Source organism: Ixodes scapularis, unplaced genomic scaffold (assembly GCF_016920785.2).
Source record: "Ixodes scapularis isolate PalLabHiFi unplaced genomic scaffold, ASM1692078v2 ptg000080l_1__unscaffolded, whole genome shotgun sequence".
In the NCBI taxonomy this organism is placed as follows: Eukaryota; Metazoa; Arthropoda; class Arachnida; order Ixodida; family Ixodidae; genus Ixodes; species Ixodes scapularis.
Window position 1 is genome coordinate 725870 of NW_024609909.1, and position 20609 is coordinate 746478.

The following is a 20609-nucleotide window of genomic DNA, read 5'->3' on the forward strand; positions in this document are numbered from 1 at the left end:
TTCAAGCATGAGCCTGCAGAATTCCAGTCGAGAGTGGATGACCTCTTTACTGTTTTTAAAAATGTCTTACACCCCCTCATACTAACCCAGGAACTACCAGTAGAGGGTGTGCTGCAGTTCCTTGATATCAGACTAACCTTTTCTGAAAGACATGTGTGTTGGATGTACCACCCTAGAGCCCAGAAACCCCTGTTGCCGTACAATTCAGCTCATTCAAAACTGGTAAAAAGGAGTATTGCCAATATGTGCGTATTGAACGCCCTCAAAAAATCATGCCACCATGTGATGTCAGAAGGCCTGGGCACGCAGTATAGGCGGTTGTTGGCAGCTGGCTTCCCGAAGAATGTAGTGGTCTCAGTTGCAGAGATCGTATTAAAAAGATTGCGTAATGAAGATCGGCCTTGCCCAATGGCTCTCAGAGATAAACAGAAGGTCGCGGTGATACCGTACATTCACAAAACGGCGCATGGCTTGAAAAAGGTGGCCAATAGATCAAACGTGAACGTAGTGTTTTCCGCACCAAACAAACTTAGTAGATTATGTAGGATGACAGATCCTTTTCGTAAGGCCCCTTCTGGCTGCGCGGTAAAACACAGGGATCCCTTCGTTGAATGTGCGGAGGGAGTAGTATATCAGATCCCCTTATCATGCGGAAACAAGTATATAGGTCAGACAGGTAGGTGTGTTAATGATAGGCTGAGGGAGCACAAACTTAAAGTAGGAAATTATCGGGACGGTCATCTGTCTGATCATTGTGAAAGGTGCAAGTGTATGCCGTTGTTTTCCGAGAGCAAGATTCTGGCACGGCACAAGGAAAAAACTGTGAGGGAGATAATCGAGGCAGATGAGATTAGGAAGGGTGGTGCAGCATGTGTCAGCGTGGCCTCAATTGATTTACTGGACAAGGAGCGTGCGTTCCTCAATGACGCGGCCTGGCACCGGGTTGGCTAGTGGTGGAGCAAAATCAGAAACTCGGATGGTATAAAAGTGTTGTTTCACGTAATAAAATCAGTTGTTAGTAGCGCACTGTGCTGTCTGTTTCTCGCCTCTTTGTCCCTGTTTTTTGAGCGCTAAAATGTATTGCAAAAATAGAAATCTAAATTTGACGCTGACGCAATTTTTTTTTTTTTTTTTAGGAATTGCTGCTTGCAGGACGATTTTCCTCCTGACGAAAAAGTTCCAAGACCCAAGACTTTCTTCGGTTCGGAGAAAGGGATCGTTTCTGGGAACTGGTCAGTGAAACTCACCGCTAGCACGACTATGGAGGGGGCACTAGTCATGTGCTTATGGGTGTATTACATAACGGGACTCTCCTACCCCGTGGCATGTGGACAAACCCTTGGACTCCTCTAGGGTCTGCTCGTTGAAAATAAAGTGTTTCGATTCAGTTTATGTCGGAGAAGCTCATAAAATCGCTTATGCCCGTTCAAAAACAACAGAAATTCTGAGCTTCTGCTGATGGCAAGAGACGCCGAATAATTAGTTTTTAATGCTATGAAGTAGGTAACTACGCTCTAAAAAAAAGCACAGGAATCTACTTTCCCGAGCCAGCACTTGGAAAGTCAATCCCCGTAACTCACGGAAGCAGCTCAGCGAATCACGATGCCGAAACATAAGATTAGACCAAAAAAGCGAGTCCGAGTTGTGACATTAACCAATGCAAAACATCACGCTTGTTGTGCTTAATGTCGCTACTCATTTTTTTGGTATAATCATATGTTTCGGCGTCTACATTCGCTGAGCTGCCTCCGAGAGTTATGGTGATTGTCTTTCCAAGTGTTGTGCGGGAAAGCAGACGCACGGGCTTTTTTTTAGAATGTACTTTTCTTTTTGTGTTATCCGCTAAAAAAAGTTTTTTAGTTTTCCAGCACGATTGTATTGTTGTTGTTTATGATAGGCAAAATTAGTCACTCTGCAGCACAAAATTTTTTGTGTGATAGCTTCCAAGAAACGCCGATTTCTGGCGTCGTTCTAAGTCTTTTTTTATTCGTAAAAGCTACCAGAACATCGTTATAGAATTATTATTTTGATGAAGACATATCAAAATATTTTCTTGTGTCATGGCAAATAAAACAGTGTTTACTCTTAAAGATTGTTACTGTTTTCTTTAACACATTGATTCCGTTTATCAAACAAGATATACAGATCAAATTTCAATTCTGCTACGCAGCACAAAATAACTTTGGTTAAACAATATCAGCAAAAGTGCGAGAAGTGCAGTGCAGCATGTCAGCTTACACTGAAAACACGAAGGAGCAGAAATTGTACGATACAATAACAGAGGTAACTTAAAGCCGGGGTCACGCTGCTTATACATCATACAAAATACATTCTGCAGACATGTTCCAATGCGAGTCACCGCGGCATCCGTGCTTTGTATGCCATGTGACAAAGTAACCTCTTGATTGGTTACCTCGTGGCGTACGAAGCGCGGATGTCGAGGCGACTCGTTTCGGAACATGTCTGCAGAATGTATTTTGTATGAAGTATAAGCAGCGTGACCCCGACTTAAGGGGGACTATGCCCCTGCATTTTAAGCGGGCCACCGTCCCTCCGAATTTAAGGAAGAAAATATCTTAAGGGGGGGTCACGTGACCTTGGGGGGTCACGTGACTTCAGGGGGGTCACGTGACCTTGGGATGACCTTGGTTATGCCAACGGCGACGCCGACGCCGCTCAAGCCGGGAACGGGCCCCTAAGAGCTGCGCTCTAAAACTGTCCCTCTTAATTTAGGGACTCTGACCTCAAATTTAAGGGAGACGCCGCCTCGCTTACTTTAAGAGGGGTGGTGTCTCACTTATTTAAGAGGGAGCATCTCCATGTAATATTAAGAGGTCTGTCGCCCCCCTTAAAGTTAAGTGGGAAAAAATCGAAGAAATGTCCCTCTTACTAAGTGGGACCGGGCTTAGAGTGTACAGTGTTCTAGAGGGGGTAGTAGTGGCAAGAGCGGCGGCCGCTTTGTGAAGATTTTGTGCGTAGACGACACCATGGCGCTGCTGTTCTGTGCCCTAGGAGCGCGCCCCCGTCAGCCCCATCATCAGCTCTGTTCGGCGCTTACTACTGTGGATTGACTGGAGCTTTTCGCGGTTTCGAAACAACTGCTAATATTGTTCTGTAGTAAATTGTAGGTCTGCCTTTGGACTAATGCCTCTAGAGTGTGTGCTATCCTCTACTTGAAATATTCGCGTGTTTTGAGGGAGATTATTTAATTAATATCGACTCCCCCCCCCCCCCCCCCCCCAGCACTGACACATCGTTCGGCAACGCTATCACTTGGGCTGGATGCTTAATAGCTGCGAAAGAAGTTCTACGGTGCTACATTTTGCAGAAGCGTACCGCGTCACCCTCGTCGTCTTCTTCGTTCATCGCACACGTGCCACTGATTCTCCTAGGGCACAAAACTCCAGCGCCACTCGCGGTATCTACGTGGACCGTCTTCACGCGCTTCATTAGGGAGTTTTAGTAGACCGTGTTTCCCCCACAGCTAACCTTCCGCTACGAAAAAACCGCCACTGCGCCTGCGCGCCGATGGCCTTGGCTGTAGAGTTCCGGGTAGCGGAGGGGCTTAGCGGAGGGGGAAATACCGTCTACTAAAACTCGCTATTGTAAGCGGGCGCCGCTCTTGCGACTACACCCTCTAGAACACTGTACTTCTACTCTATTCCTCACGGGTGTCTCATTCAAGCGGTTGAACTTTACTGGTGTTTCAGTGGAAAAGTTTTTGGATCTTCTCGGCTTTTACTTTAATTCAGCTTCTATTACTTTTGAGGGCAACACGTTTCTGCACAAATCCGGAATCTGCATTGGGTCTACCTATGAGGTTGTGATTGTGCTATTGCAGAAAGGTTAGATGATCGCCTTTTGAAAGTCTTCAGGTATGGTGTACGTTGATGTTTACCTGGTTGTGTTTAAACCTAAGCAGGGCTCAAGAAGTTCTGTCTTGGCCTAAGAGCACTCCGAAGAGGTCTGCGGTCTACGAATGAGGTTCCAACTAAAAAAGCTTTGCCATTTTTGGACGTAAACATTCGTCTTGAAACGAGTCACCTGTGCTGGGCTTATGAGCCTAGAACAAAAAAGTCCCGCCTTAGCTATGAATCTACGCACTCAAAGGTTGTAAAGAGAGCTACTGCAAAATCATGTTTGAGAGCTTCTTTATTGAAATCCTCTTTTCACAGAAGTTTCAACAGCTTTCTGGTTCAAGTCGATAGCTTAACAAAAGCAAATAAGACAATTTTGATATCCCACAGGATTAAAAAAGTGGCTGTTAAATACGAAGTCCTTATAGTATTTTCAGCACCTTCCAAATTATCTCGTTTGTGCGTGAGAGAGCAGGATTTCAACGTGTAGGGTGTGGGATAAACCATCGCATTACATATGATGTGGGGGTCGTTTATAAAATACCCTTTTCCTGTGGTAAAGCGTATGTGGGGCAGTCGGGAAGATGTATTAATGATAGAGCTCGGGAGCATTATCTGTCTTTGAGGTCTTCACTTTCGGGTCACCTATCCGTTCATTGCGATAGGTGTGGCTGTTCACCTCGGTTAGGTGACATTGGAAATTTGGCTAAACATTCATAAAAAATGGCAAGGTGAATTCATGAATTGTTTTACACTCGACAACACGGTCCCGATTTATGCGTAAGGTCAGTCAGTTACGTTATCCAGTGAAGAGTTCAAGTTTGTTCAGAGTTTGGGCACGTTTGTTTAATACTTTCTCGCGTACACGCAGCCTAAAAATGGTACCCACACACCGCGAGGCCACGTGCGAGACAGGTACGCACAGAGCATTAGGGCTCGCGCTGTAGTTTTGGCTTTGCTCAGACCTGAAGTGGAACGTATATATTCCTCTACTATTTATTTTCCTTTATCATTTTTTTTTTGTAATGGTATACTTTCTGTTAGAAATTCTTTGGATGGCACATGACAGTGGAGATGTCCTACATGTTGGATTATTCTTTTTATTTCTTTGTCTTCTTATGTTGATGTGTTTGAAGACGACGAAAAAGAGAGCAAGTTGTGAGTCAGCGCTGTGTCTGTGTCCCTTCTTCTACTTGTCCTTGTGCTCGTTTCCGCTGCTTTGTTAATATGTGTGCAAGGTGCCTAAGAGCTGCGCTCTAAAACGTTACAATAAAGAACCGTCTAAAAACAAAGCTTGTCGCCTCTAAATTAAAGGATACATCCGTTTATATGTAGCTATAGAGGTTGCACCATTAATAGTGTAGTGCTAGAGCTGTCGCCATGTCCGTCTTGGTCATGGTAGCTGCGTAAAACAGCTGATCGCAAGCATGTCGGCACAACCCTACAGAGTCGTTCTGTGTCGCCGTCGCTTCGTACGTGTACGAGGGTGCCATTGCCGGGTCTGCAAGGGCCGGGGACACGTGCGACGTCTCTGGCTAGGGCTTGTCGATCTTGCCGCCGTATGACTGGCACAAGTGTAGGATCGCGTCGTTGGGCGTCGCTGAGCGGTGAGTCCTGCTAAGAGCACGTAGACCAGGGCTTAGCAGCGTCGCGATACAAAGGTATTGCTACAGTATTTTAGCTATACTTTCGAGTATCTTAATCTCCGTGTCGAGATACATTCGAGAAATGTATTTCTATCTCAAAAGTGAAATGCATTTAAGATGTATCGCTTGTATCGCTATACTTTGCCAGACTTAGCTATCTCGTCACACTTGTTGGCCTTTTTAAGATAAATTTAAAATAAAAAAAATACTTGTTTGGTGCAAATTTCTTTGTAATTTATAATGTGAACCCGCCCGATCACATCATCCCTCTTAGTCACCAACATTAAAAAAGAAAAAGAAGAAAACTGTGGTTTAAAGAAGGTTACGGGCCAGAAAAAGAAAATCAGCTCCTCTCACAAAGCCATCCACTCTTTTCAATTTAGCCGAGAGAGAGAGAGAGATAAAATGTTTTATTTGTCGAACCGAGGATGGGGTATGCCTGTCGCCCTTGAAACTAGACATTGGTAACAGGAGGAAGGGGAGGAAGGTGAAGGGTGTTATATACAATGAACAAGCCCTGCCGACTTTATGTAGTCGATCAGGGAATCTAATATTGCCTTCCGGTGTTCGGGGCAGCCGACAGGGAGGATCCATTCTTGCAGGCAGCTTGGTCTCACAGGCTGGGAGAGCGACTCCAAAGCATTCTTTCTTTCTTTTGCACTACTTGGACAATCCCAGAATATATGCTGTGTATCGGCGGGCACAAGGCATTCTTCGCACAATCCGGCTTGTGGGTCTTCTTCGTTGTCTTTCCATTTAAACTTGTTTATTCTGGCTGGGGTCATGGCCGTTCCTGTGCGGAGGCTTCGCAGGCACACCCTCTCCCATCGGCTGTGCGACGTCGAGGGGAGCGGGTGTTCGTCTTGTTGGAGTTGTTCGTTGAGGCGTCTTCTTCTCTCTTCGCGCTCTTGTGCTTTAAGTTCAGCCGGATCGGTCTCTTCGATTGTGTCATTTCTGTCGACGGGGCGAGTCGAGCCTTGGCCGGGCAGGGATGCTTGTAGCTGTTCCCGTGAGGCTGCATGCGCCTCGTCGTTCCCTAGGATACTTTGGTGACCAGGGATCCATGGAATTTTAATGTTATATCCTTCAATTCGAAGTTGTTTGGCCGTCGTCTTGATTGTTCGGACGGTCTTGCTGCGACTGTCGTGTTTGCTGCATTCTTGAACTGCTTCTTTGCAGTCTGTGTAGATATAAAGTCTACGTTTTAGTTTGAATTCTTTGAAATCTATGATGGCCTTCTCAATAGCTTGAAGTTCAGCTTCTTTGACGTTGGTTTCGCTGCATAGTGTAGTGGCGAAGCGTTTGTGGGTGTTCGCACAGTAGTATGCGATGGCCGTGCCGCTTTCGTCTTTTGTTGCGTCCGTGTATATAATAGCGCTCTCGTCCTCTTCGAGAAGTGCTAACAGATCGTCTAGGTGTTTACTTGCAGCGTGCTTTCTTCTCTTCACTTCATTCTTTCCTTGATTTTGTGGAGTGGGTCTAGTGTCAACCACTATTTCGTCTTGCCAGGGTGGGGGAGGTTCCGTAAACACCGTGTAGGTTTCTTTACAGTGCCCGAGATCTTTGAGGATCTCCCGTCCCGGTTTCGTTTTCTGGAGCCTAAGCACTTGGCTTGTTTTGCTTTCTTTCGCGATCTCCTCGATGGTGTTGAGACCTGCTATTTGGTAAAGTGTTTCTATTTTGGTACACTTGGGAAGTCCGGCGATAACTCTTAAGGCTTCCCTGTTTAGTGCCTCTAGTCCGTTCTTCTGTGCGTTGGTGAGATTAAGGTAGTTGATGCCGTACGCTGCTTTAGGCATAAGGAGGGCCTTGACCACGGTCTTGAGGGTCTGATCTTGGGCTCCCCAAGTTTTTCCGGTGGTGCGTTTTATTAGGTTGAGCGCCTCTTTCCATTGGCTTCTGATTTGCTTATACCAACTTCCCGCTTTCCCGTTCTCATCGATCGGGATACCAAGAATCTTGATGGTCGGTTGTTGACGAATTTGTGTGCCGTTGACAAAAAGTTTGATTTTACTTCCCACATTTTCTTTTCGCCCCCTCCGGTCAGAAATGGCGATGTAGTTGGTTTTTTCGGGTGACAGTTGAAGTCCTGTCCGTTTGGAAAAATCTTGTATGGCGTCGAGTGCTTTTTGCAGCGGGACACTTTGTTTGGAAACGCTGCCGCCCTTCATCCAGATGGTAATGTCGTCAGCGTAAATTGTGTATCCCAAATCTGGGATTAGCTCGAGTGAGGGTGCAAGATCCGCCATCACCATATTAAAAAGTGTCGGCGAGATCACGGCGCCTTGCGGGACTCCGATTTTATTCTCCGTCTTCGGTCCTCGGGATTGTCCAATAGCCGTTTCGAATTTCCTTTCATCCAAAAAGGCCCGAATAAACTTCAAAGTTTTTCCCTTGATCCCTCTCTTTACTGCGCCACGTAATACAGCGTCATGTGGTACGGAATCAAAGGCTTTCTTAATGTCGATCACGACTATCAGCCGGGGATTGTAGCAGGGTCGTTTTGATGTGACGTCTTTGTGAATCATTGCCAAACTGTCTTGCGTTGAAAGACCCGGCCTAAAGCCGGTCTGTCTGGCGCAATATGCCTGGCTGTTGATTTCGAGGAGCCACGTGATTCTCGCCAGAACCATTCTCTCCATAGTCTTACATAGATTCGAAGTGAGAGAGATGGACCGCAGGTTCTGAATCGAGTCAGTGAGCTTGCCTGGTTTGGGAATAGGAATTACGGTGGAGAGCTTCCACGCTTCTGGTAGCTGTCCTGTTTCCCACACTTCGTTGAACCACTTTAGTAGTTCTGTCTTCTTTTCTTTCGGTAAATTCTTGAGGGCTGTTATTGTGATCCTGTCCGGCCCCGGCGCGGTGTTTTTGCCGAAGCCAGAGCCGCCATTAGTTCGCCCATGTTAAATGGCGCGTCAGCTGGGGACGGATGGTCGAGTTCAGGAATCACTTCTCTGTAGCGGTGTTGCAGCTGTTGCGGTGTTGGATGCGGAAAGAAGTGTTCGCCTGCCCTTACGGCAAGTTCTTCCTCCGCGATTCCTAGTCTGATAGCGAGGTTTTGAGCAGTGCACTTGTTTCGTTTCTTGCCGGACATACATTTGTATGTCCGCCACATTCTCCTCAAGCCAGTCTTTTCGTTGAACGAGTTGCAGTGCCGTCTCCAGATTTGCCGCTTGAGCTCCTTTGTGTAATATTTGGCTTTGGCCGTGGCGATGTTGAGTTTAATCTTGAAACGATTGTTATGTTTTGCCTTTCTGTATCGCTGTTGAGCCTGGAGTCTAGCAGCCCAAAGGTTGAGCAAATGTAGGTCAGGGTTAGGGGTGCCTTCTTTAACTTTGTAGGTCTTTGTTGCCACTTTAATTGCTAATTGGATTTGTTGGTCTAGGGGGAGTGAGGAAGTGGCCGTCTGGATGGTTTCGCGAAACTTATCCCATCTGATGAAGGGTGCGTCTCGTTTGTACCTGTCTTTGGTCGGTAGCTCGATTTTGATGGGCAGGTGATCGCTGCCCATTGCGTCTTGCATAGTTCTCCAGTTCGCCTTAACATTCTTGGTTGCCCACGTGAGGTCTAGCGTGGTATCTGCTTGCTTCGCGTGAAGTCCGATTCTCGTGGGCGTGCCGGGTTCGTTGATTAAGACGAAACCTAGCTCCTTTGACTTGCACTTCAGCGCCTTGCCTCGAGGCTGTGAGCGCTTATAGCCCCATTGCTCGTGTGGAGCGTTGAAATCTCCTCCTATTATTATGGCTTCCTTTTTATGTCGAGGTTTCATTTGTGCAAGCCAGCTCATATCATCTCCTCTTTTGACGGCGGGCCTTATATAGGTCGAAGCCACCGTAAGAGTCGTTTTGTTGTGTTTGATCTGTACTACGACTACCTCTCTCACTTCGTTGCACAGGTCTGTCGATTCTCTTTGCGCGTGCGGAACGTGCTCGTCGACTAAAATGGCCACCTGTCCTAAGATCACTGTTTCTTCTCTATTCGTGCCCTTTTTGTGCGGGATCGCTCTCGGTATGGATGGTGTGGTGTATGTTTTGTAGCCACTAAGCTTAACACTTTCGGAGTTGGTCTCTTGGAGGAGAATGACCGCCGGTCTTTTCTTGCTCATTCTTTGAAGTCGTAGTTGCAGCTACGCTGCTTTGTTTGCGAATCCTCTACAATTCCATTGAAGAATCCAGGGGCGAGGGCGTGCGTCTTTGCTTTGCGAATCGTCCGGTTTCACATTTTTTTTTCTGGCTATCGTTCATTGGTGGGTACCGCGTATCTGTCTATTTTTTCCCCGATGGATTTCATTCTGGTGAGGAACTCAGTTGCTAGAGACTCGAATCTTTTAATTCTCCTAGTGTTGGATTGGATAGAGGCCAGGCCTTCCTCAACCTTTTGGCACACGGCAGAAAGCTTTGCTTCCCAAGCGGAGGGGTCTCTCGGTAGGATGTTTGCAGGTTGTTCTGCTGGAATCTGTTGCCCCAGTCTCAATTGTTGCTTGTCCGCGGCTGTCATTCAAGCCATAGGGCGGCGTGGACATACGGGGTTGAATGCTCCTTGATTCATTTTTACTCTATCTGCCCATGACACGTCCGGCCGAGCCGACAGCGGCAGGAAAGGCGACGGCGTCTAAACGATTATATCATCTTGGAGGTCTTCGTCAACTCGCGGTGCGGGCTTCTTTGTTCGCTTCTTGTGCGAGTCGTTTCTCGGCGGAATTTTCCTTTTAGGGCACTCGTTACTTGTGGCAACGTGTGCTCCGTTACAGTTGACGCACTTTGGTGCAGCCTGGCAATCCTCCACCTTTCCGTGTTCTTGTCCGCATGATCCTCACCTCCGGATGTTATTGGGGCACACATCAGCATTGTGACCAATTTGGGGACATCCGAAACAAACCAGCGGCCTTGGTCTGTATTCTGTGACCCTGTAGACTTCGAAAACGTAGCGAACGTGCCGGGGCAACGTTCGTCCCTCGAATGTAATTAGAATAGTCCTTTTCTTGATGCCCAGGGCTCTGGCCGCGATGATCTTGTGTGTGTTGCAGTTAAGTTCATTTACGAGAGTTTCGGGTTCTTCATGTGGTGAGTGAAGGTAGATGACACCTCTCACCTCGTTGGAGCCCATAGCCTTATAGGGCTGCACTTCTTGTGGGCCTTGTTGCTCGGTAGGAATTTCCCTGATTTGGAGAAATTTTTCCGCGAGCAAGCTGTTCCTGGTTGTAATGGCGATGGTATTCGCTTTTTCGTGTCTATGCACGGTGAAGTCACTCATGTTCTTTACGCCGGTTTTCTCGATGGCGGCGCGAATCTCTTTGGTTGAGAAGTCCTCGACGTTCATTTTACACACTGGTCGGAGAACAACCGTCTGCGTGAGCGGCTTCTGGGTCCTTTCATCAGAAGACTCACGTTGCTGCGCTGAAATCAGGTCGTATTTACGTTTCCCTCGTACCGCCTGTCGGCCATCCTCATTACTGTCCATCATGACAGGGCTGTGCTGTTCGTCAAGTTTAGGGTTTTTTTTCATAGGTTGTCATCGGCAGATCTCTGGGTGAGCTACTCGCGAGCATGGGAAAGTCTTCGTACACAGCAGAAACTTGACTGGAGGGTGGGGATCTTGCGTCGATGTTTTCTCTGGAACCGTCGTCGCATTTCAGAGCTGACAGAAAGGGTTGAAGTCTCTCCCGCAGGTCTATGCATTGCCGAATAAATGGTTGATTCGCCATGCAGGTGCTTACCCATTCTTTGTTGGCGGTGCACGTCCGGAAGTTGTCAAAGTCAATTACGAGGCTGCGTTGTGGAGCTGCGGCCGGTATTGCAGCGTTGCCGCTGTTCATTTGAACTGCCTGCGCGAGAGCGGCGTTAGGCTTCGGCGTTCCGCTTCCATTGTTCATCTTCGGACCCCTGAAAATCCCCTTTTGATGAGGTCCAAGGATTCCTTGTCTTATCGGTTGGTTAGGCGAGGTCTCCGCGTCGGTCCTCGGTGTCCAGGGCGGCAACGAGGGGGTGCTGGGACCCCCTCGGATTGGGGCAATGGTTAAGCGTGAAGCGGGAGCTCAGGAACGTGCGTCTGCGGTGCTATGTTGCGCTTTTTGCACTCCCAGGAGACTTGGAAGAGGGAAGTGACGTCAACGACACAGCAAATGCAGATTGGATGTTGACAGAAGAAAACGAAATCAACACCCAATCTGCGTTTGCTGTGTCGTTGACGTCACTTCCCTCTCCCTAGTCTCCTGGGAGTCCAAAAAGCGCAACATAGCCCCCCTGGTCTCCTCGAGAGCTGAGGCCAGAATCCAATTTAGCAGAGAGAACGCTCTAAAGGAGTTGAGTGAAGAAAAAGTACGGTCATGTTGTCAAATCTTCCCACACTGTGGGTGACCCAAAAGTTATAATACGACAGTTTGAGATGCGCCCTCACGGCAAAAAAAGGTTTCATTTCGGGCAGACGCCTTTTGCCCAGCATGGTACGCAGTCCTTACCGTTCTGTAACTATGTGGTTAAACAGAGGTGGCATGTCTTTTTTAGCGGGATTAATGGTAAATAAAGAGTTCGAGGTAAGGGGAACAGCATAAAGTGGCACAAAAAAGGAGCAGAAGTTTAAATTACCACTCGCATTTGCCACGCACTAAACCCTCCTCACCAAAGACCGTTCGGGAACAAGTGCATTTTCATAAGTATCTGTATTTTAATTCGGGAATACTTTTTCGCGGTTTTGCAGAAGTATCTCAGGGATATCCCGTACTGTAAAAGACACTTTTTTTTCAGTTTCTGTACTTTGGGCCTTAAAACATATGTACCTCAGTATTTGTGCTCCCGAATGCTTTGTAGAGTATCTCTTCCCAGATCTGACTCCGTTCTAACATGGCGACGAGAAAAACGAAAACCAACAAAAAAAAAAAAAAATGAAAGCCGTTTACAATTCCCTGTAACGCCGAATTAGAGCGCAGCTCTTGAGGAGGAGGAGGGAAGGGTACTGGGGGGTGGGTCAAGTGACCTCGGGGGCGGGGGGTCACGTGACCTTGGGGGTCACGTGACCTTGTGGAGTCACGTGACCTTGGGGCGTCACGTGACGTCGCGGGGGTCACGTGACCTGGGGCCACGTGACGATACCGATGACGTCATCAGTAGCGTCACTGATGACGCCATCAGTGATGATGATGACGATGCGGATGCCGGTGACGTCATGAGTGACGTCACTAATGACGTCATCAGTGATGATGACGATGACGATGCGGATGCCGGTGACATCATCAGTGACGTCACTGATGACGTCATCAGTGGCTATGACGTCAACGGGGGGTCACGTGACCTCGGGGGTATCCCCAGGTCACGTGACCCCAGGGGGGGTCACTTGACCTGGGTAACCATCGTGACCCTCGTGAGGGTAACCCTAGTAACCCTTGTGAGGGCAACTCTCGTGACCCTCGTGAGGGTAACTCTCGTGACCCTCGTGAGGGTAACTCTCGTGACCCTCGTAAGGGTAACTCTCATAACCCTCGTGACCCTCGTGAGGGTAACCCTCGTGAAGGTTACCCTCACGAGGGTTACTAACCCTCGTAACCCTCGTGAGGGTTACGAGGGTAAGTAACCCTCGTGAGGGTAACTCTCATAACCCTCGTGACCCTCGTGAGGGTAGCCCTCGTGAAGGTTACCCTCACGGGGGTTACTAACCCTCGTAACCCTCAAAAGGGTTACCTTCACGAGGGTTACCCTCACGAGGGTTAGTAACCCTCGTAACCCTCGTGAGGGTTACAAGGGTAAGTAACCCTCGTGAGGGTAACCCTCGTGAAGGTAACCCTTTTGAGGGTAACTAACCCTCGTAACCCTCGTGAGGGTTACGAGGGTAAGTAACCCTCGTGGCCCTCGTGATCCTCGTGAGGGTAACTCTCATGAGATTAACCCTCGTAACCCTCGTAACCCTCACGAGGGTTACGAGGGTTGCGGTTACGCCGACGCCGACGGCGACGGCGACGCCGCTCAAGCCGGGAACGGGCCCCTAAGAGCTGCGCTCTAAAACACGAATCTTACATTGAGCATGTCTGCACCGGGCGGCGAGATCGAACAATCGCCGGACGGCGATTTTCGTTCCCGCCGCCTGGTTGTCCATCAATGTTACGACAACGGGCCCGATTTCACGCAAAACCACGGAGAATCAAATGGATGCAACAACCACCCATACAGCCCTGGCATCGGCCCTCGAGACGATCGTACGACTCCTCGAATGGCAAGCCGATTCGACCAACGTTACCCCGATGCACGTAACCAAGGCACCGAATCTAACGCCAATGCTGCTGATTTACTCTGGAAAAGAAGCTGAAAGCTTCTTGGAATGGCTCGCTGCCATCCAGTCAATGAAAAATCGCTCAACCTGGAACGAACCAGCGACGCTGAGCGTAGTAATCTTACGCCTTCGCGGACAAGCCTCCGAATGGCACCGCACGGAAGACACGAGAATCACGGGTTGGACCGAGTGGAAAGCGGCCATCTGAGCGATATTCGACAGGGCTCTTCTGTGTCGCCGATGGGTCTCGTACATGAACCCCAGAGTACGGAAGCAAAGCGGAACACTTACCGACTTTATGTATGCCCGCCTCACACGAATTAAGCGAGGAAAATATCCACACAATCAAGCGAGCGAAATATCCACACAATCAAGAGAGCAAAATATCCAGTTGAACCTCTTAGCGTACATTATAATAACTATATGGGTCAATGTTCCTAAAACCATTCAGTTAGGAAACTGCCATAGAGCCTGCCCTGACAAAGTGGCACCGATCCGTACTCGAGATTCATTCATTCATTCATTCATTCAGGAACTTTATTGAACCAAGAAATCATGGGGGATGGCTCGAGTTAATTATTTGGGTTGGGGAGGTGGGAGTTGTCTTGTCTTCAGCCGCTCTCGAAGCCGGTCTTCTATGGCTTGAGTGCGTGTGATGATCGTCAGCTGGACTTCGTAATCTTCTGCCGCCAGAAGTTGTTCCCAGGCCGGTAGATTTTTTTCCCCGATGTCAGAGATGGTCGCCGTCAGGGTTGGTGGCAGTTGGTTCCGGGAGCACGTCCAGTAGACGTGGCTCCAGGATCCCTCCGCCAGGCCGCAGTCTTCACACAGTCCGGAAAACAGGTCCGGCCAGGATCTTCTCAGGATTCTGGGAGTCAGGGTGTTCTTCGCTTGAAGCTTTCTCCAGGTAGACTCTTGAGCCCTGGAGAGCTTTTGTGAGGCATGTCCAGCGTTTTACGTTGGTGGCGGAATTTTCTGAGAGTTTCACCATAAGTTACGGGGTCCTGGTTGTATGGCGAGGCCCCGTAGCTATTGTCACCCTGATTCGTGGGAAGGCCAGTTCCACTCGTGGCACGGTGGTTGAGAGCTCGTACCACGAGAGAGTGGGCTGTCTCGTTGCCCCGGTGAGCCGTGTGGCCGGGAACTCAGGTCAACGTGTCTCTTCTTTTTGGATCTGGAGTCTCCTTCTGGAGTAACTTGGCTGCAGCCAGTCCGATTCTTCCTTGACACATGTGTAGAATCGCCGTTTTAGAGTCTGTAGCTTGTAATATTGCAAGTGCGACTGTGGCCTCTTCTGCCTCGTCAATATTCTTGGCTTTAATGGTAGCTATTACGTCTTGCTTCAAGTTGTGTACCGCTATGACGTATGTTCCAGTACGTCCAAGATACGGTCCTGCGTCCGCATGAAAAATGCACTCGCAGCTCCTGTGCAGCTTTTTAAGCGCACGTGCTCTGGCCTCTCTTCTTCCTTGATTGCGTTCTGTGTTCATGTTCTTGAATAGAGGCGCGCAGTACATCGAGTTGGCCCAGTCCCTTGGTATATCTTTTTTCTCGTCCTCTTTTTTCTGTGTGCCGTCTCCAACGTCTCGCAGGACTTGTCTTCCTGCCGATGTTTTAGAGAGTCTCGTAACTTGTGCTTCGTGTTGTGCTCTTGTCATTTCTTCGAAGCCATTGTGGATTCTAAATTGGTCCAAGATTTCGTTCGAGGTCGTTTGTGGGATGCCCAACGCCGTCTTGAAAGACTTGCGTATGGTTGCGTCAATCGCGTCTTTCGAAGTTCTGCTGAGGTTCATGTGCGTGGCAGCATACATGAACCTGCTCAGCGTGAAAGCTTGTACCAGTCTGCACGAACCATTTTCTGTGAGTCTGTAGTTGCGTCTCGAGACACTTCTGATGAGCCTGGCCGTATTGTATGCCTTTTGCCGAATACTTCTTACGGCGTCGCACTGTATAATGCTGATCGAGATTTCCAGTTCGAGTACCCGTGTCTGGTTGACTCTCGGTATGTCGATGTTTTGTAATTTCAGGTAAAGTTTCATATCGCCCTTCTGTTTACGGTTCTGCGGGGGTCTTATGACTAGGGCCGATATTTCTGCCGCACATTCTAATCCCACGTTCTTGGCTTCTTCTTTGACCACTTCGACTCCTGCCTTAATGGCGATACCCATATGGGGAGATGGAAGTGATGTCAATATCGTAATGTCATACGCGTATACCGCGTGATGTAGCCCACCAATTTCTTCTAGCCTTCGGGATAGGGGATTCATGCCAATGTTAAAGATAAGCGTGGAGATGACCACCTCTTGTGGGGCGCCGCTTCCATCATTCACCTTGAATTCTGTGGATGTTTCGCCTTCTATTTGCATCTGGGCCGTTCTTCCGGACAGAAAGTCCTTAATGTAGTGGAAAGCCTTCTTTCTAAGCCCCAGACAAGCTACTTGCTCCAGTACAGCTTCGTGTGAGACCCGATCAAAAGCTTTCCTCAAGTCGAGAGCTGCCAATGCGGTCAATTTCTTGGTGTCTTCTCTTTCCTTCAGTTGAATGAAGACATCCTGTGTGGACAAATGCTTTCTAAATCCGAACATTTGGTCCGTGAATAGTCTATGGTCCTCCATGTACTCTTGTATTCTGGTTTGAATGATGCATTCGAGCAGTTTTCCCACACAAGATGTGAGCGAAATGGGTCTGAGATTCTTCAGGTTGAGTTGCTTCCCGGGCTTTGGAATAAAACACACTATGGCATGCTTCAAACTCCTTGGTAGCTTGCCCGTCTTCGAGATTTGGTTGAAGTACACGACGAGTGCTCTGACCGACTCGTTCTCCAGGTTTCTGAGCACCTTATTTGTCACCTTGTCGGCTCCTGGTGCTAATGATGTCTTGGGTCCCATCATGGCTTTCCTCGTCTCATGCTCCATGATGGGTGCGTCAAGTCGCTCGTTTCTTTCACCAGTGTACTGCTTGAGGTCTTTGTGGGGTGTCAAGGTATATTTCCTTGATTTCCCAAAGATGCTTTCCATGTCTCCATCATGATCTCGCACAATCTTGGTTAAGAGTTTCCTCTTTTCGACCCTCGTGTCTTCCGGAGCCAGTAGTCGTCTGAACAGGGACCACGGGTTCTTGGTATGCAGTTGACCTTAGAGTTCATTACACAGCTGTTGCCCCTGTTGCTGGTTAAGTTGCTGTGCGTAATGTTCGATTTCCTTGTACAACTTGGCTGCTCTTTGCGGAGTTTGGGGAACCGCTTCCAGGTGTTCTGCAACCTTCCGTAAATTTATTTGTAGTCTTCGCATTCCTGTCAGTCTCTCATCCATGAATCTTGCTTGCGTGGGATTTGCAACTTCACGGGTGACCGCGCGTTGATCTTCTACTATACTTGCAGTCCATTCTTCTATATCTCGGAGACGTCTCCCTTCCTCTTCCCTGAGGCTGCGGTAAGCGTCCCAGTTTGTGGACACTTGATGGGGGTAGCTCTTCTCCAGTACCCTTCCAGCATTAGTTCGACGTGTATGATGAAATGATCGCTTCCGAGATTCTCTTTACTGTACGTCCAGCAGTAGTCTTCTATGTTGATGCCGAACGTAATGTTCGGGTTGGTGTTTCTCTGCACACCGTTTCCGGTCCTTGTGTATGCGGCTGTATCGTTCATCAGGATGGCATTGTGTATGTCGGCTTGCCCAGCGACTTCCTTTCTCTTGTAAGAGTCCCGGGGGTATCCCCACATACTATTCTCGGCATTGAAGTCTCCCATGATGAGGATGTGATTTTGTCCCGCAATGCTTTCCGCTTCTTAAAATATAGTAGCAATGTAGTCGGAAGTATCCCTCGGACTGGAATATGCGTTGCATACGAATAGGCTCTTCAGATTCTTCTTTTTCGGAATGATTTCGGTGACTACTGTTTTGCTTCTATCAACCAGGGGGATGTCGTGCTGTTTGACTGGAAGATTTCTTCTTACGAAAGTGTGCACGATGTTTCCTCCCCCTCCGCCAATCTCTTCATGCCTGTCGTAGCCAGGGATGGTACATTTTTCGTTAGATTCTTGTATGCCAATTACGTCTGGTTGCCTGGCCGCATCCAGAATGAGCATTTTAAGCGCGTTGATCTTGGTGTCGAGACCACAGCTGTTCCTATGCAACACGTAGATGGAATTATTGTCCGCCATCGTGTTTGTATGCGTTTGCCTGTCCGCTGCGTTCATGTCCCTGTTGGGCCAATATACTCTTCTATTCGACGGAATCTTTCCTCCGAAGTTTGCATGAATGCTTGAAGCGTCCTTGTGGTAGAAACCAGCATTTCCTGCATCTCTTGCATTGTCTTAGCTATTCCTTCGAACTTAGCGTCAATGTCTGCGTGGTTACACAATCGGCGCACTTTGACAGATTCCACATCCGTGACCGATGCTTCTGTTCCCTTAGAGTCTGGCCTTGGTCTTTTTTTTCTCAAGACTTTTATGGTTTGTGTAGTTTTGTGCTCTTCGTCTTGCTCCATCTGTCCATAGTGCTGTGGCGTCAGCGGCGGAGCCGGAAGGGCGACTTTGCGGGGGTCCTGTTTTCTTCCATTGTTACCGCCGTCATTCTGTAGCCTTTGTTTGAGGTCGTTGATTTCCTTTTGAAAGGCTGCTCTCTCCTCCTTTAGCTGTTTCTCGAAAGCAGCTCGTTCTCCTGTCATAGTCTTCTTTAGGGCTGCGATTTCCGCCATTGCCGGATTATCGGCCCGTTTCTCTTGCGAGAATGCTTGCTTCTTATTGCTTAGAGCACGCAAGTAGCTTTGCCCTTGTTCGTTCTTTCGCTCATCCTCTTTTTGGGGCGAGATCTCGACGAAATCTTCCTTCTTGAAAGAAGCTTTCTTCAGTAGGTTCTTGGGTTCTTGGTACGGCTTGAATCTCTCCTTGCAGTCCCTGCAGCCTATGTAATGCTGTCCTCCACAAATCAGGCACCTAGGGGTGCACGTGTACTCAGTCCTCACTCCACGCACTTTTGGCGGGTGGTCGTGGATTTCCTCGCAGTTCGGGCATCTTCCGGTGTCCATTCGATGACCCATCTTCCAGCATCTCATACACGCCTGTTTCTTCTCCAAGTAGTCGTGGAAGCGAAATAGACCGCACAGGGACTTAACTAATCCCGGCGGCTTATGAGTTCCCAATGTTATGAGCACCGATGGCGTTCTTCCCATTCTGTTGGCGTCCACGATTACCGTATGCGGATAACATTTCACTAAGTGTACCAGAAGCTCACCTTCGTCGACTTCAGTTTCAGTGTTCATGCAAGAGCTTAAGCACCACTATTCGACGAAATCTGTCCGACCTCGTGCCGTGACCGTAGACGTCCACCCTCTTATCTTGAGCATGGAAGCTTCGGACTTCGGCATATCGCTGGGCTCTCTCGTGGTCGTTGGTGAGAAGGAAGACCATGATACTCTTGGCGTTAAAACGTATGCTATCTTCCACGTGGTCAACGGAACTCTGGCCGCCTTGACGATGCCTGTTAGTAGCTGGTCGCGCGTTAATCTCTTCACGTCGAAATCACGTATCCGAATGACGACCACGTGTGTCCTGGCTTCCTAGAGTTTCTTCTGTCGTTTGTTGCCGCCGACCGTTTGCCATTGTTCCTCCTTCGTTGAAGGGCTTTCGTCTTCGATGAGGTTTCCCTCTTGCTCCTTCCTTGCCAGCTCGCTAAGAAAATTGCGAACGTTGTCGTCATGCAGTCGCTCCCTTCTATCTGTCTCCGGGTCCGCCATGCTCGCCGGGGAACAACGTGGCGACGGTAGGCTTAACGTTAGGCCTAGCGCCAGCACACCTTTTCAGGACTACAAATCGACTTCGGCGGGGAAATTGTCCATCACAGCACCTCTCAAAACATACCGGAGTCAATCTTAGCACGAAATTATGCGAAGCACACCCCAAAAAGGTCCGTATCCCGGGCACTTGTACCGGAAAACACGGAGCTCGTCGGAGGCACGTCCGCACACGTCCGCTCTTCATCCGCACTCTAAACATAGAGTAATATAGTAAACGTAAAGAGAGGACACAAGAGCCGATTCGCGGCCCAGATAGTGCGTTTCATACCCTCCGCTACGTGGCGCTTTTCTGCAATTTGGTTAAAATTAATTAAAACTCTTTCTGTGAAAAGTATTTATTTTTTAATTGGCAATGCTTTAAAATTGTTTAAAGTACTTACAACGGCTAAATAGTTTAAATCAAATACGTCACAAAAACCACGTGATGAATGGCGCCTGCCATGGCCTGCCTGCCTGCACGCCGTCGCTTCTAGTACACCATACCGTCGCCTCTGCATCATTCTGCATGGCCCCTGCTCGTCCCTGCGTCTTTCGTCTGTGCCGTGCGTGCCGTCCATCTGTGCTTTCTGCTGCATCATGTTCGGTCGACTTTGCATCAATCAAGGTGACGCATGACCGCCCGCATGCCCCCATGCTCGGCGTGAATTCGTGGAGCCGATCGGTTCGAGCTTCTCGCGCTGTTGTTTCTGCCGGGCTGTCTGGCCGCACTTGAACCTGTGTGCATGTTGATTTTCGATGAGATTGTTTAAAAAAAAAAGAATTTAACTTACGACCCAGCACACGACATTGTCCATGGGTTTACAGATGACGGTGTTGAACGAACCTCTAACATTGCAGATAGAGCCTTGGTTGTTATGCTGTCTGAAATTTCCAGGAGGTGCGTTTAGCCCCTTGTATACACTGTTGTGCACACTCCAACAACGTCTTCTGTTTAACGCAGTCTCCTCATTTCTCTCATTCGGGAGCTTAAAGGGGCGGTGCAACGATATTCAATGGGAATGTTCTTCACTTTGCACAAGCTTACTGGCACTAGTGGGACTCACGGATATTT

General features: G+C 48.5%; 1 protein-coding gene across 1 annotated transcript; it reads right to left on the minus strand.

Annotated features, from left to right (window-relative positions):
- Nucleotides 1-8336: 8336 nt before the first annotated feature.
- On the minus strand, nt 8337-9608 carry LOC121833933. The gene has a single exon (XM_042287651.1). It carries the CDS (start codon nt 9606-9608, stop codon nt 8337-8339), a length of 1272 nt encoding a protein of 423 aa, XP_042143585.1.
- Between the last annotated feature and the right edge of the window lie 11001 nt (nt 9609-20609).

What these genes read in the sequence shown, in the direction of transcription:
- LOC121833933 (XM_042287651.1), bottom strand. Translation starts at nt 9,608, where the DNA reads ATGAGCAAGAAAAGACCGGCGGTCATTCTCCTCCAAGAGACCAACTCC.